At 39.0% G+C, this 26,677-nt stretch overlaps 1 protein-coding gene across 1 annotated transcript; it reads left to right on the top strand.

The window, feature by feature from the left end:
* The first annotated feature begins 4,649 nt into the window (after positions 1-4,649).
* On the top strand, positions 4,650-25,129 carry micall2b (mical-like 2b). The gene is made up of 16 exons (XM_053328320.1): positions 4,650-4,925; positions 8,259-8,307; positions 10,863-11,004; positions 11,108-11,295; positions 12,024-12,151; positions 12,888-13,595; positions 13,986-14,164; positions 15,836-15,905; positions 16,412-16,536; positions 16,649-16,737; positions 17,865-17,985; positions 18,160-18,262; positions 19,726-19,799; positions 19,885-19,999; positions 20,605-20,651; positions 23,240-25,129. The coding sequence occupies exons 1-16, from the start codon at positions 4,783-4,785 to the stop codon at positions 23,317-23,319; spliced, it is 2,361 nt and encodes a 786-aa protein (XP_053184295.1). The 5' UTR covers positions 4,650-4,782; the 3' UTR covers positions 23,320-25,129.
* The last annotated feature ends 1,548 nt before the right edge of the window (positions 25,130-26,677 follow it).

Here is a 26,677-nt window from a genome sequence, read left to right as displayed (position 1 = left end):
TAACCATCAAAGTCAAATATTTACCTTATCAGATCTACACTTCAGCTCTTTACTTTTCCTTTCTGTTTGCTCTCTTCTGTTTCAGTCGACATGATGTTTATCCAATCTGTGTGTCTGTATGTTTCTGATCTGTAAACAGACAACTCTAATTATTGTCTACTTATCACAGAAACCAAATTGGGATTTTGGAAAGTCCAGTAAATACTATGGTCCGCAGCTTTGATTCATCACGGACGGCTGACATCACGTCCATTCGTCTGTTCCAACAATAACTTCAGTATCTAGCAGACAGGCGGCAGCTGGACGTGAATAAACTGATTTCCATAGTGTAAATATAGAAAGAACTTATTTGACCTCCTGACATAAAGAGGAAACTGATGATTCAATTGATGAAAATGTCAGTGTTACATCACAAGAATACATGCTAACATCCACGCAGCGGACACCAACTATGAATGATGCTATCATGCTAACACCCAGGAAGTACATACTTTACTCTGCTCCGTCAGAGCTCTGCAATCCTCCAATAAATGGAAATGTTTAGAAAGTTTTAGTTTGCACCAGGGTTATTATAGTTAACGAAGACTAAAACTAAAACTTGAACTAAAACTAGCAATGAAGAAATAATTCTACAAGTCGAGGCTTTCTCTTAATAACTGAAAAACTAAGACTAAGACTAAAACTAAATAAAAACTGAACTGAAACTATAAATCACTTGTTGAACTAACTAAAACTAATCAAGCAAATTGAAAAACTAAAGAAAATTTCAAAACTATAATAACCTTGGTTTGCATTTGAATCTGCTGTAGCACACACACAGTGAGAGGCAGTCATGACTGGCTCACTGTGGCTATAATGTGTGAATTTAAAGGTGGAATATTTGATGTTTTTTAACCCTTACATATTATACAGGGTCAAATTTGAGAGCTGTAAAAAATTAGCTTGAAATTTGATGACGTTCCCTAATGTGACCCAGAATATACAAAGAATGAAATATGTCAACTTTTTAAAATCCTTTTTTGTAGCATGTTTGGCCCATTTTTATATATATATATATAAAAAATCATCATTCAAAAATTTTATCATTCTTCTTATTTAATATAATTTGTTGAAATTGGACCATAGTATAGTGTTTTTTATGTTGTTTTTCCACATTAAAAAAATAGAAAATAAACACTCTCTGCTCTGTGGAAGCTTCATTAAGGATTAATCATGTTTGTTTATGACTGATGAAGTCTTGATGAATGACTTGTGGTTCAGAAGTTTAGTATAAAGATTAATTATGAGGAAATGTGACAGTATGAGAGGGTTAATAATAGATACTAGTAATGGATCTCATGGCTGTGTGTCATTAAAGTGATCTGAAGTGACAAAGCCAGAAGTCGTTTAATAGTACGTTTATTTTTAGTTGTTTTTTTAGTGATAAGTTTAAGTATTAACACAACTCTATATTTCCTCTCAGCTGTACGAAGCATTTTAAAGTCTTTCATCTCATTGTTTTAATTCTTACAATGAGCTTGCAACATTTTGGCTGACTCTCTCACGGCTCTGAGCTGTGGCTGCTTTCAGAGAAAAGGCCCAGATAAACTGACTGCCAGGCACTAAACAGACAGACATTTGGAGTCATGACAGAAACCCAACTCCAAATGAAAGCTAATTTTGCTGAGAATGTAAAAAGGAAACTGTTTATTGACACTATTGATGTATAAATCTTTACAAGATGACAATATTCTATCTACTGCCCAGAAGTGGTCAAAAAAAAGAAAGAAAAAGAAGCTGTTTTAAATAGTAACTTAACAACGCTCACATTCATCCTAAAGCTGCTATAATCATTATTTTACATCTTAATAATCAAATTACAAAGTGTGATATCCGCGATGTTGCTCTTAGCGATGAACCCACAGATAATTATGAGCGAATGAGCTTTTGGGAGCTTTATAGCGAGTTTCAGCTCACTCTTTAACTGTCTGGCTGTGACTGTACTGTTTCGGTTCATTCAGGAAGCTGCTTTTTTTAGAGAAAGACTAAAACAGTACTCTACGTGCTCAGCATCAAACAGCAAACACACACAGTTAGCAACTAGCTAGCTGATGAGCATGATGGAGTCTTTAGAAGCTAAAGAGCCAAATATTTCCCTCAGGAATTGATAGAAATGCAAAATCTGAGCTAAAAGACCTGTACTTAGACACGATTACAAATAAATCATGATGTTGCTCCGTAATTGCTGGATGTGTAAATAAGAAACTGTTTGCTAACAAGTTCAACATGTTAAGTTAAAGGATGACGATATGTAGTGTTCACGACTCCTGTTTACTGCCCCCTAGTGGCCAAAAAATCCCTTAATTAAGGTTTAAAGTGTGCAGAGATGTGTTCATGTTGACGCAACGTCACTTAACCCTCCTGTTGTCCTCGAGTCAAGGAAGAAAGGGAGGAAGAAGGAAGGAAAGGAGGAAGAAGGAAGGGAGGAAGAAGGAAGGGGGATGTAGGAAGTACAGACAGAAGGAAGGAAGGAACAGTCAGGGAGGGAGGGAGAAAGGAAGGAAAGGAAAAGAGGAAGGAAGGAAAGAAGGAGGGAAGAAAGGGGGATGGAGGAAGTACAGACGGAAGGAAGGAAGGAACAGTCAAAACAAACGGGGTCAATTTGACCCGGGAGGACGACATTTGGTTGCAATAGCATAGTTAGCTTAACCCATTTAAGGATGATGTCATTTTATGTCAAATAGGCCACACCTACAAGAATTTGGCTGCAAAAAGTAAGAAAATTATAACATCAAAACACAAATGACAAACTTTTCAGGAAGTTTTGAAACATGTATCAAATTTGGGTGTAAATCAGGTCGAGATCGGAGGATGAATGGTGATAAAAGTGCGCCTATACATGATGCCACTGTCAGCACCAGAAGGTATAATCTGTTAATTTGTTCCTTTCCATAACTTTCCACCTCATTGCACTGAAATCTGCAGATTATCCTGCAAACAATCTTGACACCACAGTGAAGAAGAAGCAAAGTATTTACAGTACCAGGTCTGAATAAGCCATACAAAGCCTCTCTCCGCTGTCAGACTAATGCTTTATGAAACACTAAATACTTGCAGGTGTCAGGTAACTTAGTGAAAAGACTTCAACCGCCTCCTTTAACACGCCCAGCTGACAGGACAGGACAGGACCGGCTGGCTCACACAAGCAACAACCACACCTGGTTAACTGGTTTCACCGTTTAAGCCTCCATTTACTTAAATAGCCACACAGGACAATCTTTAAATAAGTATTACATGGCGCTATAATAACAGCACAGCAAGTAGGTAACGATAGATGTATAGTATAATGACTTAGCAGAGATCTTTGAGTCATTGAAGTTAAAACTGCTGGAGGTCAGAAAAAACTGGATTTTCCTCTGGTGTCGAGTTGCACTTTAAAGTAAGTAAGACGTGCACTAAGTTACGCAGTTTAAATGCATCATGTTGCTGTTGCTTCATCTTCAGACGTGAAATTATGAGGAATTGTTAAAGATTGCTTCCATGTGTTGTTTCAATTAAGTTGCAATTGCTCAAGTACAGTAAGTTCCCACATCCTCAGGTTTGTTTTGGGTTTTTTTTAAACATGTGTTCTCCTCAATTACACATAGGAAGTCTTTAAAAAGCTGATTTATATAGTCAAGATGTCTAAATTCAATGGTTTTTGTGGTTTTGGGGTTAAATTAAAATGATGAATTTAGCATTTATCCATCAGAATGACTCATATGGCAGTGCTGAGAATGATCTGAAACAGCATTTAGATTTGTATCTTGGACTTAAAATGTACAGAAAATATATCTTATAGGCCTGATATGATAAAACATTTACCGACTTTATGGTGGCGGCACAAAAAAAAAGATTATAAGGGTGTGGTGTTCTGGTAATTTAGACTCTTATCTCTAAAACTGATATTACATTTATTGCTCTGGCTCAGTGAGCATGTTGGCTCATGTGACACACAGGTACACACACTTTCACTTTTTTTTTTTTGGAGACAGTAGCTACTTACATTCATTACCTGGAGACTTAACTATAAACTTTAAGCACTCATCCAAACTTTTATCCTCAAGTTGAACAAGCTGTCCCCAATTAACTCGTCTTTAGTGAGAATTTTGTCCTGGCTTAGTCACTAACACACATAAACACAAGTCTGTCTTTATATCCTTGTGAGGACACTCAATGACATAATGCATTACCTAACCCCCCCTAACCCAAAACTCTAACCTTAACTTTTAAACCAAGTCTTAAACCTTTAAATGAATCATTGAAGTTGTGAGAACTGGTTAAAATATTCTCATAATGCTGGTTTTCAGATGAAATTGGTTCTCTCAGGGAAATAAGGACATGCGCGCGCACACACACATACAAACACACACACGCAGAGAGAAAACACACAAAGGAGGTCTGAACTCCACCCATCACGCGTCAGTATCGACCTTTCTCAGCAGGTGTCACGTCCAGTTTCTTTCCATGCGCTCAGAGGATTGAAGGTGATTCCCTCTCAGCCTCTCTCTCTTTCTTTCTCCCTGTGTGTGTATGTGTGTGTGCGCTGTCACTTCCCGGATCCAGCGTGTCCTGGCTCCTGTGGAAAGTTTCTAAAGTTTTCTATTGAGGAGGTCGGAGCAGCAGCAGCAGCAGCAGCAGCACCAGGAGAAAGAAGAGGAGGAAGAGGAGTAGGAGGAAGGGGAGCTCTGTTAGTTCACAGCCGCAGCAGCAGCACCGACGCACGGATCCAACATTGGTGCGTGAGCGTCTCGGAGCTCCGGGATGTCGGCGGTGAAGGCGCTGCAGCAGTGGTGCCGGCTCCGGTGCGAGGGCTACCGGGATGTGTCCATCACCAACATGACCACGTCCTTCAGGGACGGAATGGCCTTCTGCGCCCTCATCCACAAACACAGACCCGATCTCATGTAAGTAGAGAAGCTGGAACCAGGAGACCGAGAGAGGAGCTCAGTGTTTGCTCAGTTTATAGCCTACTTCTGATTCTTTCCAAACACACCTTTTAAACCTTCCTCCTTCTCTCCTGCCTGTTCACACAAACTATATCTTCAGCTTTCATACCGGGTCACGCTGCAGTGGGACTTAGAGAAAAGAGAGAAGTTGAGTTTGGTGGGTCTGAAGGAAAAACAGGAGCAGGATATAGGAGCTCAGCTGTGGACTGATTGAATCAGGCTGTAGCTGCTGACTGTAGAGGAGCTCGGCTGATTAAAAGCAGAAGTTATTATGATTTAGATTTAAAAAAACCCCACCTATTTGTGTTTAGGAGGAAATTGCATATATAAATAGGAGCACAAATATTTTTTAAGGTAAATTTGTTGTCTAAATAACCAATAAGCTCCATTATAAGCGACACTAGGCTGACTGTAGGGGGCGCACCTCCATCTGAGCTGCAACAATCAGTCCATCAATCAATGTGTCACTTGACAGAATAGTCTCTGATATTAATAATGGTTTTGAGTTATGAGGCAAGCAGAGTTCCAGTTTCTTAAATGTGAATATTTTCGGGTCTCTTTAATCTTATATGACAGTAAACTGAATATCTTTGAGTTGTGGACAAAAAAAAGACATTTAAGGACATAACTTTGTGCTTTGGGATCAACATTTTTCAACATTTTCTGATATCTTATAGACCAACTCACTGACTGATTAATGGAGAAAATAATCATTGGGTTAATTGATAATGAATCATTAGTTTTAGCCCTACGTCACTCCTCCAACCCTGAGTCAGCTGTAACACCTGTTTTCCATGGAAACTAGCTGAGAGGTCCAAATATTTATCTAAAGTCGCCAATAAACAGTCTATCTTCTGCTACTCCAAGTGTTAGTTGTCATGTAAAGAGGCAAACTAGTCCAAACACAGCTAAACATTAAGAGTTCAACCGTAGGAGGCAAATATTGTGGCAATATCCACTTTTATGTAGTTTTAACATCCACTAATATCTGCAGTGGGAACCATCACACAGAAGCAGGAAAGTGGATGTTTATACACTTGGACTGGATTTTAATTTATCTATGCAGCTGTCAGATCAGTGACTGGACATTTTCACTCATGTCTGTAACTTCCATTAACAATATTTATACGACAGAGTGCAGGACTTGAGATTTCACTCCCTAAAAGTCTCCCTCCACTTAAAAATGTACTTTTCTTATTGCTTCACTATGCAGACATGTTTTGGTTTTCTTCTGCACTCACCTTGAAACTAGAGTTCAAGACAAGTACCTGCGAGCAGGACTGTGATGTCACAGCTTGTTTTGTGTGGGAACCTGAAGCTTCCAGTAAACAACACTTTTCAACACAGCTGATTCAGTGAAGCAGGAGGGAGAAAGTAGAGCTGCAATGACCAGTCGATTGACCGAAAACTCATAGTCAGCGATTTTGATAGTCGGATAATTGGAGAAGTTGCAAAAAACTGACTGCAGCTTCCCAAATGTGAATATTTTGTAGTTTTAATACTCCTATATGATAACAAACTAATTATCTTTGAATTGAAATTGGAGAAAGAGACATTTTAAAAAGTACCTACAGGCCTTTTTTCCCCCTGTGAGAACATATCCGACACAAATTATTATCACAGTGTTATATTTTATGTCTGGAGGCCATCTTTAAAGACTTGACTTCAGATTTGAAAGCAACAACTTTCATTATGGCCTATAAATGACTTAAGAGGGCAACAGGCACATAGCCATACGTGTCACATATTTAATCTTTATGCCTGTTCATTGAACAAACTCAGCTGGTCTCAGCTATGAATCACAATATGAATACAGCTTTGACAGGAATGGTGAAATGACTCATTGACTTGAATTTTGCTTATTGAGACTTGGTGACTTGATTTAGACCTGCCCTGAAGCAGCTGGGTGAGACTGGATTTGGACTTTCCCCCTAAAGGCGTAAAACCAGTCAGTTATTGTCATGCTGTAAAATTAAACATGCACTTGCCTCTGCTGCTCACCCAGTTTGTCTTCATGTCGATCATCCTCATCATCCTGCAGCTGTAATCAAACGTGTCGGCTTTGTTTGGTGGCTGCACAAAAAGGACTACAACTTACTTTGTCTAATTCTGTACAGACATTTACTGCATGTCTGTCCGTCCTGGAAGAGGTATCACTCCCCTGCTGCTCTTCCTGAAGTTTCTTCCATTATTTCCCTGTTTAATTTTTCTATATAATAAGGACAGAAGATGTTGCTTTGTTGTAGAGGTTGTATAAAGCCCCCTGAGGCAAAATCTGTGGTTTTTGTGATATAAAATTGACATGATTCAAGCTCTTGATCCTAGATGAAATTGATAATTGTTCAGTCAATTAAGAAGTCAGTCAACAATGAAAAAGATCTCAAAGGCCGAGGTGATTTCAACAATGTCTAACTCCGAGACGGTCCATTTACATTGAAAATAAAACAGAGAAACTTTTGAGAAGCAGGAATGTTTTTCTTGATAACCAACTGAAGCGAGTAATAGATGAACAACACGTTTTAGGTTTATTGACTAACCAGTTAATCTGCAAATCATTTCAGCTCGGTGCAGTTTATCCTCAAGTCAGTTTGGAGCCAGAATCAATATTGGGAAATTTAGCTCTGTTGTATTTTTCCTGGAAAAAATAAATAAGACCAGCTTCCTTGTACTGTCCTGGCCATTTCTTGATAACTACCAGGGAATTTCCATCAGGGAATAATAGTTTAAATTTTAGCTTGACAGTTTTAAAGTGTTTTGGTATTTCAGATGGTCTGAATCAGATCTGTCCTCGCCTGGCTTTGGATTAAATCTCCAAATGAGTTGCAGTCTCTCGCTGAACTTTGGCCAGTTTGACACACAGACGCCTGGTTTTGTTCCAGAGCGGTCATTATGACAAACAGTAGTTTCATTTTAGGAAGAGACGCAGCTATTCCAGTCATTTCCATCCCAGTTTTTACTTGCAGCCTCACCAGCGTGGCGGCATATTTCATGTTTACATGGGTTAAAGCACGCAACATTGGTTAAAGGCTCAGCTCCACTTCACTCAATATAAACTTTTCTCATGCCTCTGATGCGCTCTCATGCCTGAGATTTATGCGGGCATGTGATCAGTGACACAGCAGCAGTCATGTAACCCATCAGTCACACTGTCAGTGTCGTGATATATGTTGAAGTGAGGGGGGGGGGGGGGGCTGTGCATGACTAAAAAACAGGCTGCTCGTAAACAAATGAATGAGGAAGGGAAGTTGGATCACAAGTGTGTCTTACTAATGTTTTTTTCCTCTGTTGCAGAAATTTTGATTCCCTGAAGAAGGAAAATGTCTATGACAACAACAAACTGGTAAGACATGTTCAGATTCTTCATATTTAATCATGCGAGTGTTTTTTGAATAAGCAGATGTTCCCTTTATATGTCTCTTAACTCTGATCCTTGAGTTGATAAATGTACGTTTTGCATTGGAGGTTTATCTCATCTGCATCTATTTACCTAAAGTGGGGCATTTTGGTTGCCCAGTGCAGCACATGACACATATCTGCAACGTTCCTGGCTCCAATCTGACAAGGGATCTTTGTTGCATGTCATATCCATTTCTCTCCCTTTGTTTCCTGTTGGCCTCTTCACCAGTAGCTGTTCAGTAAAGGCAAAAAGTGCCCAAACACATATAACAACCAAACAACTTGAAATTATTAGTCAGTTAATAAAATAGTCTAATGACAGGAACGATATTGGTGTGTATTATATACCACAGTTTCAGTATCAATGCTGAGCAGTTGGGAGCAGCAGGAAATAAGTTGTAAACCCACCACTGTCATATCATCACCCTTTTAAGCTGATATGCAGTTACGGAGCAACATTATTGTCATTCATTTGCAGACATGTTTCTGTTTCTGTTCACTATTCACCCTCTTTTTTGCTCCAGTTTTGGTCTCCACCCACTCCTGAGGGAAATATATCTCATTAGCTGCTAAATGCTCCACTGTGTTCACCAGTTAGTCACTTACTGTGTGTGTGTGTTACCATTTGGTGCTGAGCAGGTAGTGTACAATGTGATTTTAGAGCTTTTTCTCCAAAAATAACACAATGAGAGCGGTGAGAGTGAACCAAAGTTGCAGCCAGGCAGCTAAACAATGAGCTGAAACTCACTTTTAAACTCGGCTGCAGACTTCTAGCTGCTATTCCTCTGTAGGTTTATCACCACGAGTGATGCTTTTCACATTACACATCGTCATTTGATACTTAATTCATATCAAAATATTGGTTACAGTCACTTTTACAAACTACAGCAAACTGCTCAATGCATCATTGTTAAGTAAAGAACTTTTCTTGACATCAGGAAGTAATAAGAACTATTACTAAAAATCTGACAAAGCATTTAGCCCCAACTCTTGACACGATAATATTCATGTCATCGTAGGTTAATGTTGAAAGGTCACGCTCAAAGTCCACTTATAAGCTTTTTTTCCCAGGGTTTTCAACTGCATATCACAGCCTTCATCAGCATGGAGTTTGAGGTGACTCATTTATCATTATGTGACCTCAGTGTGAACTTTGGTTTCATAATAACAGATGATGACTTTGACTTTTTTAGGTGTGGTTGAAAGCTCCACAAAAAGCTAGCAAGTGGACCTTGAGTTAAGATAATTTTGTTAAACTGTCTATATTTGGGTTTTTTAACTGTTGGCATTTTAAATACGTCATCGTAGGCTTGGGGGAGATTGTGATTTCACTAGTTTGACATTTTTAACTGATCAATTTAAAAATAATCAGGTAATAAATTGATAATTAAAAAGAATTTGGTTGCAGCCTCTTAAATGGCTTCGACATGTGTGTTGACTCTGGATGTTACATCAGCACCACTCGATGTTGGCTAATAGGGAATTTTCAAAATTAGAGCGGGTCAATGTTCAAACAGAGCTGAGAGGAGAAGTCATTGCCAAACTCAGAGTGTTTCAATGTGAGCACTTTGACTTTGGCTGCTTGGTTGCATTCTTTACTTTCATTTTTTGTCTCTGGAGCTTCATTATTGGACTTCAAGCCCTGCGACCGACGATAGTTTAACACAACACACTTCTGTTCTCTCTTAGCTGAGTAACACACTGTTCTGAATTTTAACTGAAACAACAGGCAGGTCAATAAAAAAAGACCATAAACTGCATACAATGAAAGTGCCGTGTAGGGCTACAACAAAGTGAACAGCGTTTTTTTTTTTTTTTTATGGCTCCCTTGATCATCTGATTACTGATTAAGTTATGCCTCTCGTGTGCTTTGGCCTGCCTCTGCTTGTTGTTTTTTCATGCCTCCCTGGAAACGCTGAATGCGAGAGTCTCGTTGGGAAATTCCTGACTCACTAACTCTCTTAGCACATGAGGTGTAGATTTAATCTGTGGTCAGAATCTGGTCATTTGAAAACAATTTATTTAAAGGACAGGTTTGCAGTTTTTCCAAGTCTGTCTTAAAACAACAGTCAGGTGTCCAGACTGTAATCCTTCCAAAATCCATATTTTTTTTGTGCAAAAACTGCATTTAAAAGTTTATTTGAAGCTCATATGAGGCTTCAGTAGTCTCAATTAGTCATATCAAGTGGATATCTGCCACATTTACAGACTTTTTATAGCGTTAAATTCCCTCTTTGTGTTTCCTCTGACAATGTTTCCCTGCCGTGCTGCAGTGGAAGTATAATAACAGAAAGCGGGACTATAAAAAGGGTCAACAATTATAAAACTTTCTCTGGGACACTGAAACTCTCAAACATGCACTTAAACACTAACATCAAGCAGCGAGGGTCACGTCTGAAGTGTGTAAAGTTTCAGAGAGTCTGAATTTTTCATCTTTTGGCCAGTCAGTCTAGAGTCTAAAATTGCACCATGAGCGTCTTCTGTCGATGTTATTCGCAGGCGTTCCAGGTTGCGGAGGAGCAGTTGGGAATTCCTGCGCTGTTGGACGCGGAAGACATGTTGGCGCTCAAGGTTCCTGACCGCCTCAGTATCCTGACATACGTCTCTCAGTACTACAATTACTTCCACGGACGCTCCCCGAGTGAGTATCGATGTCTGTCTGTGTTAGTCTTTGCCTTCTGTTCCTCTATCTGCTCATCTCATCTGTTCGTTTGTGTGTGTGTGTGTGTGCTTGTTTGCTGCAGTTGGTGGGATGGCAGGTATAAAGCGGCCGGCGGATGAGCCGACAGATGAACCGGCTGGGAAGAAGAACGAGCCGGTGTCCGCTAAGGTGTTCCCCTCGTCGAGGCCTGCCAGAGAGAACAGCCCCCCTCGCTCCTCCAACATCACTAAACCCTTCCCATCCCCAAAACAAAACAGGAATGCCACGCAGGTAAATTCCTCCACCTGATAACCCTTTTCCACCGAGCTGGAGCCAGTGCTGGTTCGGAGCTAGTGCTAGAGCCAGTGCTCAGTTGGTGCTAATCCAAGCACCTCTTACAAACCTGTTGCTTTTCCACCGGCAAGGAGCCACGTGATTACGTCACTGTATAACGTAGCCAGCGCGCGCCTTTGAAGCACTTCCATGATTCACCAGTGAGAGGCAGCAACATGGCGCAAGGCATCTAGCCTGCCGGAAACGAAGAAGAAGAAGACGACCGCTCCGTAAATGCCACGCTAGTCAGCTAATGAACGTTAACCCTGATAGCCGGCTAGTAAACGTTAGCCCCGCCCCCAGTCCGCTGACGTATTCGGTTCTTGCTTTAGACCAGCAAAGAGTTGGTACTTGCTCTGGCTCCCGTTCTGAGGCTCAGGGCTGGAACTTTGGCGGTGGAAAAGCAAAGAACCGGTGCTTAGTCAGGCTCCAGCTCGGTGGAAAAAGGGGTATGAGTAATCTGCACAAGCATCACAAAGTTATGAACTTCATTTTTTATTTCAAGTGTCTTGTCTTGTGCTTTACTAACCTGGAGGAGGATGACCTCAATGGTTACAAAGATCCGTCACGTCCACATCTGATGACAAAACAAACAAAAAAACCTACATTGCCTCGAATCAATCGCACGTCATGAATGAAGTCGTCATTTCCACCTGATGAAACCTCCTTTTTCTTTCCTCTTCTAGAATGTGCTGGTTGAGAAATCCAACAAGACGGGCTCGCTGAGTAACAAGTGTGCGTCCTGTAACCAGCACGTTCACTTGGTGCAGCGACAGATGGTTGACGGGAAGCTCTACCACAGGAACTGTGCCAAGTAAGGAACTTAGAAACAAGGCAGTCAAGACAGTAAATTAAAATAATGATCTTTTTAAAACTGATGTTACAAAAAAAATGAAAAAAAGAAAATGAAATGAAATGAAATGAAAACCAGCAAATCATAAAATCATTACATTTTAAAACAAATTAAACCAGTTCAAGTGTAAGATGAAATAAAATCTCATAAAACTTTGGCAGATTTATTCGTGCAGCACATTTCAACAAAAAACCTAAATAAAACCTAAAATAAAAAAAGGCTATACAAGCAACAGATGGCAAAATAAAAAGATATTCTATTTTAGTTGAATTTTATTTCCAATTTGAGCACTTTTATTAGTATTTAATAAGACAGATAAAACAGGATATACAGGAATAAAGTCAAACTGAGATTGGGTTACATTTTTCTTTCTGCTATTGTATTATTTGCTTGTGTCATTTTGAGGAAATTGTCAGCAGTTACAGTTCAACACATATCTGCTTACAACTAAATAATAGTGCCTTATAAACCATTTAACTGTTCATATACTGATTATAAAGGCTAAATGGTGGGAATTAAACTGTCACTGAATAGAAAAAGTATTAACTCTAAATCTGAAAGTCACTCTGATTCATATTTATAATTTTAAAAAAAGGTTGATGACTTATTGTGAGTTCAGTTTAGCTTTAAGATATTTCATTATATCAGTTTGCATCCTATTTATTTCTATTCATATCTTGTGCTTTCTGTCTTTCAGGTCATTGTCATCAGCAAGTGCACCTCTCCAAGATTTATCCAGAAACACTGCTTTTACTAAATATACTCCTCACTCAAACTTCACTAAACCCAACACTACTCCCACCACTACACCCTCCAGACTGGAGACTCCCAGCTTCTCCAGCACTTTTTCTCCTTCTCCTTCTTCATCTTCATCTTCTTCGCCTTCTTCCCGGCCTACTTCAAGTCTCTTCTCGCCTGCTAAAGAGATTCAAACAGCTTCAGTATCCAAACCCGCAGCGCCACAGACAACCGTCACCACGACCACCACCGTCGTCACGAGGCCTGTAGCTGCGCCTCGAACTTCGACCACGGCGGTGAAGACGCAGCAGTCCAAGCTCAAATTCTGGCAAACAGACCACACCGCTAAAAATGAAGATAGCAAGACTGCAACCAAGAACGTAGACATTAACCGAGGTTTAAATGTGACCGGTAAGACCCAGGAAGCCACAGGAAGTCAATCTGTGACTGTGGTTGTAAATGTCCCTGGAAGAAAGGAAATGAACGTGACCTTGGATAAAGGTGAAAGATGGAAAGCAGGTGGTGAAAAGGTGTATATGAAACAGGACGAGGATGACAGCAGTAAGAAGAAAGCATCAGCGGCAGCCTTCATCTCTAAGAAAGTGACAGAGGAGAACAATAACAGTAAACCATCGTGGGTGAATGTAGCGCTGAAGAAAACTGAGAAGTAAGAAAGTACACACACACACACACACACACACAAACAAACTCTCTCTCTCACTCTCACTCTTTCTCACTCTCTCTCACTCTTTCTCTCTCTCTCTCTCACACTCTTTCTCTCTCTCTCACACTCTCTCACATACTTTCTCTATCTCTCTCACTCTTTCTCTCTCTCTCTCTCTCTCTCTCTCTCTCTCTCTCACTCACTCACTCACTCACTCACTCACTCACTCACTCACTCACTCACTCACTCACTCACTCACTCACTCACTCACTCACTCACACACTCACTCACTCACTCACACACTCACACACACAGCAAACTTTAAATCTTGCTATAGCCTGACCTCTACTGGTGAAAACTGGTATCTAATAATGCTTCATCCCCTCTATTCAGACCCTCTCAAATAGAAACCCCAAAGAGGGAGACAGAAGGTGTGACGAGAGGGAGAGTGAAGCTGAAAGCGGACCCGTCGATCCTCGCTGACTTTTATCCCGCTTCAGACCCCCCGAGCTCTGCTCCGAGCCCGGCCAGCAGGAGCTCGAAGGCTGGCAGTGCATCACCCGTCACACCAGGTTACATTGAAATACTTTATATAACTGGATGTAGAGTTGTCTGTGTGTGTGTGTGTGTGTGTGTGTGTCTGTGTGTGTGTGTGTGTGTGTGGCATTAAGTGTGATGTATACTGTATTGTATATCCCTGGCCTTAATTACATGAATCCAAACTCTTCATATGTGCAAAACAAAAAACATCAACATCAAATTTTAAGTTTTTAATTATATAATCATTAATTTGGACCCTAGCAGTTTGTAGAATAACTCTAACTAATAATATGATTCTGCTAAAAACCGATAAACACTATTTCATTGTCGCTCAGCCTTTCTTTAGACTGCTCTCATACTTTCCAAAGTGTGAAATTATAATAAACTTCGCTCACAATTATAACTTCACATACACTCAGGAAGGCTTAATGTTACATCCTTATCAAAAGCTTCAGCCCACTTAGAATAAATTAATCTAAATGTAAAATGACACAATTTACCCAAACAGGAAACAGGAAATTAATGAAACACAGGGATTTAAAGCACTTAAAAGACATTATAATGGTTTTGTGGATGATTATGATTAAAATTCTGTCTTCTTTGTTTGTGTCTGTGTTGTGTGGCGGACTTCACGTGTGACCAACTCTGATCAGACTTCCTATTAAAAATAACCAAAAATTATCTCACAAAAATTAAATCTCCATAGTTTAACCCTCACGTCGTCCCGGGTCAAATTGACCCCATCTCTTTTGACTGTTCCTTCCTTCCTTCCTTCCTTCCTTCCTACCTTCCTTCCTTCCTTGCTTCCTTCCTTCCTTCCTTGCTTGCTTGCTTGCTTGCTTCCTTCCTTCCTTCCTTGCTTGCTTCCTTCCTTCCTTCTCTCCTAAATTCCTTCCTCTTTTCAACAAGAGGGTTAAAAAATACTCTAAAATACCAAAAAATAGCACACTGTAAAATAGAAATTGTTGACCAGTTTTTATTGGTTGAAGTAGAAGACGACCAGTCAAAAACTGTCAGCCATGCTTTTACTGGGATTTCCACAATGTTCGTCCTTTTTATTACGAATATTCATATCAACCTTACCAAGCTTGGTTGAATGTCTACTATTTTATCAAACATATTCAAAACAGAGACCACACATAACCAAAGTGTTACTCTGGAGTTGAGAGGCATAAAGAAAACTAACCCTAACTAAAAAATACAAGGCGTTGTCTGATGATGTTGCTTCTCCAGGATCTTAGGGAACACAGTATGTCTTTAAAGGTACATTTCACAATTTAAAACGTTACAATGTGCAACAAGAATAATCCAAGCTTAAACATTTGGAGCTTTCAACTGCATGTCATGGTCTTCTGCTGCATATACTACACTGTAAATGAAGAAGACTGTGAGATGTGGAGGGAATCTCCAAATATCTAGTGATCGGATCTTGAGTTTAGATTGTTTTGACGAGAAAAGTCAAGAACGGAGCTCCGTGTTAAAAGTTTTACAGATGTGTCATTTATTATTTATAATGATGCTCAAAGAGGAAAATGAAAAACACACAACAGGTTGTAGTTAATGTGGAGCTTTAGTCGGCCATATTGTTCTCTTCTGGGTGTTTGGCCTTGCTGTTGGTAGCTAACACCATCTTTTAACGACTATACAACTATATGAAGTTACCATGGTAACATTAACGTTTAAATTAATGTCTTTGTTCTCAGCAGCATCAGAAAACGAGTCTCCGGTGGACTGGAGGTCTAAACTCAAACCTATCGGCGGCAAAGATACAAAGTAAGATTTATTTTGTTCATCTTGTTCTGTTTTGTCACCATATTCAGTGTTTTCTGGTTATTTCTTCACCCATTACTAGCTGAATTTGTAATTTCGAGTATTAATTGTATGAGTGCTTTTTTTCCCCCTGATGCCCTGTCCATCCATCCATCCTTTGATCCAGTCCTTCATCCATCTCTCCAGCCATTCCTCCCACAGGAAGCCTGTACCTGCTGCTCCTCCAAATGGCTCGGCCCATCATTTGTAGTCAGATCTTTCAGTCTCTCCCCTTCCGCCACATGCATGTGAGCCCCAAATGGTGTCATGAGCGGCTCGAGTCCTCCATGGTGCGACATATGCTCAGCGCTCAGAGTTGTTTTCTCCAGATGACCCTTCCTCTCGCTCTCATGAATCAAAACAAAGACCGTAGTGAGAAAGAGAGGCGACTAATTGGAGCAGAAGATAAATCGCCAATGAAACAATTAAATTCTGTCTCTCTCTCTCTCGTTCTCTTTTTTTCTACTCAGGCCTGCTGGTTCTTCGCAGTCCTCTGCTAAACCGTGGGCTAACGGAGGAGGAAAGTCTTCAGAGCCGTCTTCCTCCTCTCATCTTCCCAGCCCGAACATTACTGTCACTCCACCAGCTTCGAAGGGTAAAGACGCAGATTCCTGTATTGTAAAGTTTCCAGTTTCAGGTTTTCTTCAACTTTTATCTCTGTTGTTGCCTTTCTGCGTTTTAATTTTACACCTTTTTGTCTTTTTTAGGCTTCCTGAACGGTCAGACTACTAACGGTGGCAAGTCAGAGTCAAAGGTCGCCAAGGTAGTGAATGAGGGGGAAGATGAGACTTTTAAGGTGGTTCTTTGTTTCTTGTTTAGTTAAAATCATAAAAGTACCAACGGATAAATCCAATCCTCCAATCATCTGGACAATTGCCAGAAAATGGATTAATAAAAAATGTAATAATCTATAAAAAATGTAAGTAATTTATCAAATAAAGGTGCCAAATTTATTTTGATTTCTCTATCTATATATATAATTTTAAACTGTACCGCTTCCTTTAGTTTTTGTTTTACAGTTTTATTATTTTATTATACATTCAAAGTATCTAATGCAATGAAGCAAATACTAGATCCTTCCACCCAAACTCACACTGTAAAAACTTAACCCCAAAATAAGTAAGAACCAGGACAATTATTGTACTTCCTCCAGTCCTTGCTTGGGTTTAGATTCCATGTTCATCCAAATGATTTCAAAGTGGTCCCCAAATCACACTGAACTGTTCTCCAGAGCCAAAATAAGGAGGGAAAACACACTTACAGTCCTTTTGAGATCAGATCGTCTTTTATAAAATATTCACAATCTTAACCCCAAAATAAGTAAGAACCAGGACAATTATTGTACTTCCTCCAGTCCTTGCTTGGGTTTAGATTCCATGTTCATCCAAATGATTTCAAAGTGGTCCCCAAATCACACTGAACTGTTCTCCAGAGCCAAAATAAGGAGGGAAAACACACTTACAGTCCTTTTGAGATCAGATCGTCTTTTGTCTGTAACCATCTCAGCCATGTGTGAGTTTTTCGAGCATCTTCAGAGCAGCCACAAAGAACCAGTTTATAATCCTCAATATGTTTAACAAAAGTGTGAAAGTTCATGTTGTCCACTGCAGAGAGGCAGTACCGGAGAGTAAAATATATATATTTATTTATTTATTTATTGAGTAACATAAAAGATAGATCTCTTTGAAAAACATGAGTCAAGCTTTAGACTTTACGTAATATAACTGTAATCCTCTTCATTTCTCTTTCTTCTTTTTAACCTTTGTTGCAAATATTGGGCTTTGGGAACTCTGAGAACAAATCTGTTTAATCTAAATAAATAATCATCAGATGTAATTTAAGGATTTGAACACTCGGATCACCGGGTTAAATAAATGTATATGTGTCTGTAACGTCTCTCTGCCTCCGTTTTAATGTCTGTAGAAGCCGGACTACATCCCCAAAGAAGACATTATGAAGGAACTTCAAGACATTGAAGATAATTTGAACGAGTTGGAGAAGAGAGGAGTCGAGCTGGAGATGAAGCTCCGCAGCAGCGAAGAAGGTGAGATAAACACACACACACACACACCCACACACACACACACACACACACACACACACACACACACACACGTATAGTATAAGCCTCTTCTTTAGTCAGGAGTGAAAAGAGGCAGATTTAGAGGAAGGAGTGTATGTGGGATTAACTGTGTGTGTGTGTGTGTGTGTGTGTCAGAGGGTGAAGATGACTCTCTCATGGATGATCTCATGGTTGAGTGGTTCAACTTGATCAGGAACAAGCAGGTGGCCATGCGTCGGGAGTCTGAATTGGTCTACATGTGAGTATACACACACACACACACACACACGTACACATGAACACACTTAGAAAAGAGGCATGCCACTATTGAGCGATTAGTGAAACAGACTTTTGGCCAGAAGGTTGACAGTTTGAATCCCCAGTGTCCTCCCTCCTCCGTCCTGGAACAGGGCAGACCCCCCTCCGCCCCCCTCTGCGGGCTGCAGCGGACAGAGAAGTGAGAAGCCGGATGCTGCTTAAAAGCTCACGTTTACTGCAGCTAATAGATATTCCTCTGATAATTTGTTGTTATGTTAATTTAGAAAACACTTAAACAGCTAATACTGCATCTCCACTAAGGTCATGAACTGCAAAAATGTATTATTTTAAATAATATGATCAATTTTACAACAGAAACACTAAATTCTGGGTGTAGTGGGACTTTATACAAGCGGGTTAGACTCATGACTTTAGAGCTATGGCTATTTAAATTCATCATGTTGCTGTTGGGCTGCTTAAAAGAGGAAAACCATCAGTTTTTGCAGGACTGCTTAGAGTTGGGGGAGCTGGGCAATATATATTGATATTACATCGGTATTTATATATGAGGCTAGATATCGTCTTGGATTTTGGTTATCATAATTTTGTGTGTCTTTTCCTGGTTTTAATGGCTGCATTACAGTAAAGTGTAATTTTCTGAACTTACCAGACTGTTTTTGCTGTTATGTTATTTGACTTTAGGCAAGGCAGTTTTATTTATATAGCGCATTTCATACACAATGGCAGACAAACATGCAATTAACCCCCCACCCCCCCCACACTAATAATAAGAACAAACTACAGAAAAATAGAAAGAGAGAAATAAAATGCTAGAATAGAGCATTAAATATTAGATTGCAGCATAAAATAATGATTAGCTTTAAAATCATTAAAAGGACGTAGAGTGCAAATGAAAGATTAAAATGTAAAGTGCTTTAAAAGAGCTCCGCATTACTGATGATTATTTATCAAAAATCTCATTGTGTAAATATTTAATGAAATCACCAGTAGTCATCTGTACAATACTAAATATCAACATCAAGCTATTTAATCCAAATATTGCTATATATATATATATATATATATATATATATATATATATATATATATATATATATATATATATAACTGCTAACAATAAAAACAAAAATTTGGATGATATTTTGTAGGAGTGCTGAAAAAAGTTTGTCACACATGCAAAATTGTGCAAATTCTGTGTAGGTGGTAATGATGATAATGTTGCTAATGTATCAGGCTAAGAAGTCCAGTAATAAAGACTGTTAATAATAAAGTGCAAATAAGTGCTTCATAAATGGTTCCCTGATCGTGTCATTAACACCAAAAACGTACTTAAATTTTAACTAAATGTCATTTTAGGGTTTTATGCAATTTTTGAGATTTCTACAGACGCTGAAAACACACTCTTCTGGGCGAAGGTAGCAAATAATGAGTTTTATGTTGCAGAGGAAAAACCCAGGACCTGGAGGAACAGCAGCCGAGTGTTGAGCAGGAACTCAGGAGGCTGATGGAGAAACCAGGTAAGAGTTTTAAGAGACAACACAACTCAACATGAAACAGAAAGACAATCTGAGACTAACAAAGAAATCGTTTGTATGTGTGCAGAACATCTGAAAACACCCTTGGACAAGAAGAAAGAGCAGATGCTGATGGACAAGCTGGTGGGGATCGTCAATGACAGAAACGCCATCATCGATGGTCTGGATGAGGACAGACTCAGGTGGGTTCACAACACGTGTTTTGTTTGTTTTCAATAACAGGAATGGGTGAATGTGACATGTTGTGTAAAAGCACTTTGTTTGGTTAAAAAGACAGAAGTCCATTTACCATTTACTGAAGGTTGAAAGTCTCCAGAAATGTTAATAAAAATGCTTCTAAAATTGTCATTTTGGCCAATTTGGAAGTGGAATAAACTCCAAACACAATATTACCACATTATGAGGTTGTCATGGTGATCTTATTTAAACATCCTGCTGACACAGAGACACATTAGCATTCATTTGGAGCCATGTTTCTGTCCCTGTGTCAAATATAAGCTCAATATTCACTACTTTTTAGCTCCTATCTGGTAAAATAAATGTAGATTCTTGCAGCTTTATGTGAATGAAACTTAAAAATCGGTGTAGATATTTTTAAAAATGTTTCCACATTGTTTCTCTGATGAGGATTTAAACACCCACAGATTAAAGCTGACTCAGCATTTTAACCTCTGTTGTCATAGTACCTGTAGATTACACAGTATTTACAGATACATGCATTGTATTGAGATTATTAATCTGCGTTCACTTATATTTTTGTGTGTGTGTTCTCGATTCATTTTCTCAGAGAGGAAGAGGAGGACGAGGAGCTAAATAAGATGATGATGAATTTCAGTGAGTATCTCCCCCACACCTCCACAGGCCATCTGACCCTCCCTCCGCTCCATTCATTAGTTATCACAACCCCGGGAGTCACTGCGACTCGGCCCGTTTTATAAATTATCCAATTGAGGATTTCCATCATGGACGCCTCTAATTGAAGTAGATAGAATTGTCATTGTGGTTTATGAAAGTGTGTGTGTGTGTCTTTGTGTGTGTGTGTCTTTGTGTGTGTGTGTGTGTGTGTGTCTTTGTGTGTGTGTGTCTTTGTGTGTGTGTGTGTGTGTGTGTATGTATGTGTATGTGTGTATGTGTGTGTGTGTGTGTGTGCTGCATTTTTAAGGATGCCACTGGGTGATGTTTTCATCTCATTTGATCTAATGACTGCTAATGGAAAAAGCATCAAACAAAACGCTCCCCCTCTTCTTTTTCTTTTTTTTTCGTCCACGGTGTTCCTATTAGACAAATGGATGATGTAGCCGGTTAATTTGACCCCTCTGATAGAATATAGTTAAAAACCGGCTTCATTTGCAATTCATGATCGGTAAAGCAGGGCTGAAATTGAGGAGATTTATTGAACTTCAGTGAAAGGTCGTGTTGTTGCAGCGAGCGAATGCCGACTGTGGGCTAAAGACTAGCCATTTGAATTTAATGTATTCATAAAGTTAATGCCAAAGTATCACAGTTCATTCCCACTCGGAGTACAGTCGTGTGCTAGTTTGCACACATTGTTGTATCACATTGCAAATAACATGTAATAATAATATAATAACATCACATATATACTTATTTTTTACCATGATGTTGGAAACTACTCGCCGTCCGACTGGCTGGCAGATGTTAAAATCACAATAAGTTTTATGGTTGGTACATTAAACTGCATGTAACCATAGCAACCATGCTCTGTGAACTGCTAAAAGACTTCATGATGAGTTAAACGGACTACAAAATAACTTTAAACACAACTTTTTAACACCGTTCACATCTTTTTGCCCGTTATATAAGAACAATAATACACAGAGAAGTGCACTTATATATAAAAAATAAGGTAATAAAAGAGAAAATGTCACCTTGTATATTGTTTTCATGTTGTTTTTAGTGGATAGTACTTCTATAGGAAGAGCATAATTAATGACTAACTACATACATTTTTGAGTGCATTAAACCTTTATTTGTTATCTTAAAGAAAATAGAAAACTATAATAGTCAATGGGCAACAGTTATTCGTACATTTATTGCAGCATTATGTTGTTTTTTTCTCTTTTTGGTCTCTTGGCCACAACAAGCTAAAAATTACACACGCTTCACATGTTAGCAATCTGCCCTGCGGCCTGTTTGGCTTCATATTCAGCAGCGAGAGACAGAGAGAGAGGGAGAGAGAGAGAGACAGTAATATTGGCATTAATCTGGAGTGCTCTTTCATTCTCATCTTAGCTCTGTTTTTGTTCTCCACCAGGGAAATATCTGCCTCTTTAGCTGCTAGACGCTCCACATGTTCACCAGCTAGTTGCTAACTTTGTGTGTGTCGTTTGGTGCAGGGCATTCAACACATCCTCATAAAATAACTATAGTGTAGGGTTAAAATTCAGGCTAACCTATTGTAACATTTACGGCATCTAGTAGAGGTAATAACGGTTTCAAATAAAAATAAAAAAATAAAATAAAAATAATGATGCTTTATGGTTACGGTCTGGCTAGGGTTACAGAAAGATGATGGTTTGGGTTAAAACTATCACTTGAAACAAGGTTTAATGTGTCTTCAAGTCATGCAACCTTTGTCGTTATGGCAACAGTAAACACAACAACATTACGGTTAAAAAAAGAAACAAAACCTTGTCTCACGCTTGGAAATAGAAGTGAACAGTGGTCTCTATCTCGTCATCCACCTCAACCGCATCTTATCTCTCCACCTAATAACTTCTACGGGTCGTAACCATGGCAGCTAGATGGTGTAAATGTAATTACATATTTCATCATTTTTTTGGCCTGAATTTTTGACCCATACTGTGTGTGAGGACGGCCGGCGGCTGTAGTGGTGCAGTAGAGGCAGATTCAAAGCTGCTTGTTGTGGCTGGAAACAAGTTTTATGAGAGTGATGAGAAACATGAATAACATTAAAAACTGAGTAGTTACTTTGTTGGTTGTCATTTGGGTTCAACAGCAACCAAGAACTAACGATTATCTTCAAACAGCTGTAACTCAAACAGTCTTATAAACATGTGCCAGAGTCTTTCTAAGTAGCTGCAATAATTAGTCAATTAGCTCCCAACTATGTTCACTATCGATAAATCCTTTTTTTTGAGGAGAACATTTCCAAAATCTCTCTTTCCAGGTTCTCAAATATGAATATTTCCTGGTTTCTTTATCTGTCTGACAGTAAAATGAGTGTTGGAGTGTTTGAGGATGTCACCTTGAGCTTTAGGATACAGTGATTGACTTTTTTCACCAGATGATTAATTATTAATAGAGAAAAAAATAAATATATGAATCAATAATGAAAATAATCAAAATAAAACAAATATTAAGCAGCTAAACGAGTGTTTGTGCTACAAATTTTACTTTTTAAAATCTGACTTACCTCCCTCTCTCTCTTTCTCTCTCAGACCTGAAGAAAGACAAGCCGAAGAAAAAGTCTCCGATGTCCAAACTGCTCGGCTGGAAAAAGGACAAGAAGGAGGGATGATGCTCATCACAAAAAACTTGCGGCTGATCGCTTTCTTTTGATGTTTGTTTTTTTTTGCTGCTCTCGTCGCCGTCGTCGTCGTCTTTCATGTCAGTTAACTCAGCCTATGATTCATGGGGATATCATGGATAGTGTGTGTGTGTGTGTGTGTGAGTGTGCATGTTTGCGTGTGATCTGTCATTCCTAGCGCTTTTAGAAAAATGCCCTTCCCTCTGTCGACTACATCACTCAAGATCTGACGTGACTCCTGCCTGCCGGTGACACACACACACACGCAGACACACACACACACACAGACACACACACACACACCACTGACACACACAGAGATGACGTTGAGGGGTTAATGACACACCAGCTCTGATGTGATTGGGTTCAGTGCTCCAGTTGTAAATTTTAATCCTCTTCTAGTCTTAATCTGTCTACTTAATGCTCACACAGACACACACTCTCACTTCCTCCTGATATCTCTTCCTCGTGCATCTTATTGAAATGTTGTAAACAGCAACACTGATGCTAATATGAGCTCGAGGAAAAAACACCCGTTACAGAGGTCAAACAGCTGGTCCATGCTCTCTGGTCCTGTTTTAGTCCAGACTACAAGTCATTAGTGACCTCTCGACCCACCTCAGGGTCCCTCTCTGACCCTGATGTTGTTGTACATGCTGAGCTGCACCTCAAATGTCTCTCTGTGTGTACTTTTACTGGCCAGGGCAAAAAAAAGAAAAGAAAAACAACACACAGGCAATCTTCTTGGACAAGTTTGCCATTTAAGAAAAGAAAAACAATCCTTCCCAACGCAGAGGGTTTAACTCAGGACCCTCCGACAGGTTGTGAGATAGGAAAACAGAAAAAAAACACCATTACTGTAACACAAAGTCACCACGTTCATTTTCTTGTTTCTTGTGAGTTATACATACGTTTACTTCATCAAGCCGCTAAAAAGTATTTTAAATCAAATCTAATACTTCAAGGAGGAATTTTTAGCTCTTTAAAAGGATCAAAACTGACATGCAGGTGAAGAGGATCTAAGCTCAAAGGCCACTTACTATAATAAGTCAGAGCTTTCACCTGCTTCCTGTATGAGGTCGTCATTCAAGTCACTTTGTTGCCATGTAAACACACACAGATGTTTTCCTGATATAATTCAAATCATAATAAGTTCATTCATATTTTATTGTGAAACATATTAGCAGAAAGAAAGTCACTGAGAATCACATTTGCCCCCCCCCCCCCCCCATATGTGTTACTTCCTGTCCAATCATGTTGTTCTTGAGTGTGTACTTTGTGTTTTTTACGGTTGACTGGAGGAAAGATTAAAACTGATTTGTACGGTGAGATTCAGTAAAAAATTAAGATTAAGTAAAGTAAAAGCGAGAGTTGACTGAATGTGAGTGTCGGGAATGTAAAAAGTGATCCATATTGGATCTGGATTTGTAAATGTTTCTAATATTTCTTTAGCAGAATTAACTTTTTAGGATTTGTGTGTCATAATGAGATATTATATGTGTCATAAAAAGTCATGTTTGCAGAGGCACTGAAGCAACTTTGTGTGTGTGTGTGTGTGTGTGTGAGTGTGTGTGTGTGTTGTGATCAAATTACTTCAAATTTCAACACACCTGCTCGGTAATAACATTGTATATACTGTATGTCATTGAACGCATCGCCGTTATTTCCTAATTTCTCCGCTGTGTTTTATTGTATTAAGGTGGAATTTACAAGGATTTGATCATTAAATGGAGAAACTGGCCTGGATTTTTAATAAAGTATTGTAATATCTTTACACTCATTTTAATAAAAGATATTGTTGATCCAACATGCTGCTCTGGAGTGACATTTACCCAAATGAAAATAGAATAATGTACACAAGTTGCATGGTGAAAGCAATCAGCACTTAGCAGCTCTTCTGTGGTTCACTTTTTGTGGCGGTGCTTCAGTTGTAAATCTGAGGGTATATTTTAGTTTAAGAATATTATAATACTTACTTAAATGAGTGGTAGCTAATCTCATGTTGGCTTTTAATGAAGGTTTTGTATTTTGGCTCATAGTTCCAAACATTTTTAATCATAATTGGCTCAACTAGGTTTATAATTGGTTATTTAGAGCAGCTAACAGGCTGCAGTGATGATGTATGACCACCAGGAGGCAGCATGAGCCTTTTCATGTCACCGCAGCTCTGCTCAGAAAATTAAACCTTCAGTCTTTTGATGTGAGCAGCTGACGAATAGACTAAAGATCCAAACCAGACAGACGATGACAGACACATGGGCTGATTTTATTCTAAAATAAACAAAGTTTTCTGCTTTGGATTTCCATCCTGTTTTTCACTTTTGCAGACAGAGTGAATGCATCTCACCTTCTGACACCTCCAACTCAGTCTGTTATCACTTGAGTAAAAACATATTACATAATACACATGCTACCATAATTACTACTATAAATCACAGAATGAAAAAAAATAGCAAACATAGACCGTCAATAATAATAATCTTTAGTTTTTGCAGTTTGTTGCAGAAGTTTTTTTGATTTCTGCTCAAAAAACCTCCAAACTCGCCAACAACAGAGTGAAGAAAGATTGTTCGTCAAACTCAACGCAGCCAGCGTCAAGTCAATTTTATTTATGTAACCCAAATCATAAGTTTCTCCTGAGGTTTCTGTCATTTTTTCCCCATTTTTTGGGGGGGAGTGAGGGAATTTCTTCTCATTCAAATCGAGGGTCTAAAGATACAAGATGTTTTATTGCTGCAGAGACTGTAAATCTCCCTGAGGCACATTTGTTATATGTTGCTGTACAAATAAAATTTGACTTGAATTGATTTGACAAATCCCAGTTTTGCCACAAAGGTCATTCAAAGATGTACAACATACGACACCTTCTATCCTTTATAATCGCATTTAAGCAAAACTAAAACATATCTTGTATAGTTTTAATGGTTTAAGATATTTGGATTTTTAAGGATTACACATTTATTTATGTTTTTAAAGAAGTCTGATTTATTACTAATGTAGAAATCAGGATGCTAAAAAAAGAAAGGAGTGATTTCGAGAGAGTGAGAGTCTTTTCGTCATAACATAACATATATATATATATACATATATTTCTCCATCTCTGATTCATTCACACAGTTCTGGGTCCCCCTTTTAAAAATCCAAGGGTCATTTTCGTGCGCCCCATGACCTTTGACCTTACGAATAGAGGGCTGCTTCCATGAGATTTTAAAACCAAAGACTCCACTCATAAAGCTTTCTTCCCCTCCATTATGCCCTTCGTCTTGAGCTCCTCAGCATGTGTTTGATGAAACCTCACATGGAAACATTTCAAGTGTTTTCTTGCTCTCCTTAAGATTTTCTATAAATC

This window comes from Scomber japonicus, chromosome 2 (genome assembly GCF_027409825.1).
Source record: "Scomber japonicus isolate fScoJap1 chromosome 2, fScoJap1.pri, whole genome shotgun sequence".
Lineage (NCBI taxonomy): Eukaryota > Metazoa > Chordata > Actinopteri > Scombriformes > Scombridae > Scomber > Scomber japonicus.
Note: the sequence above shows the minus strand (reverse complement) of the source record. Positions and strands in the feature narration are given on the sequence as shown.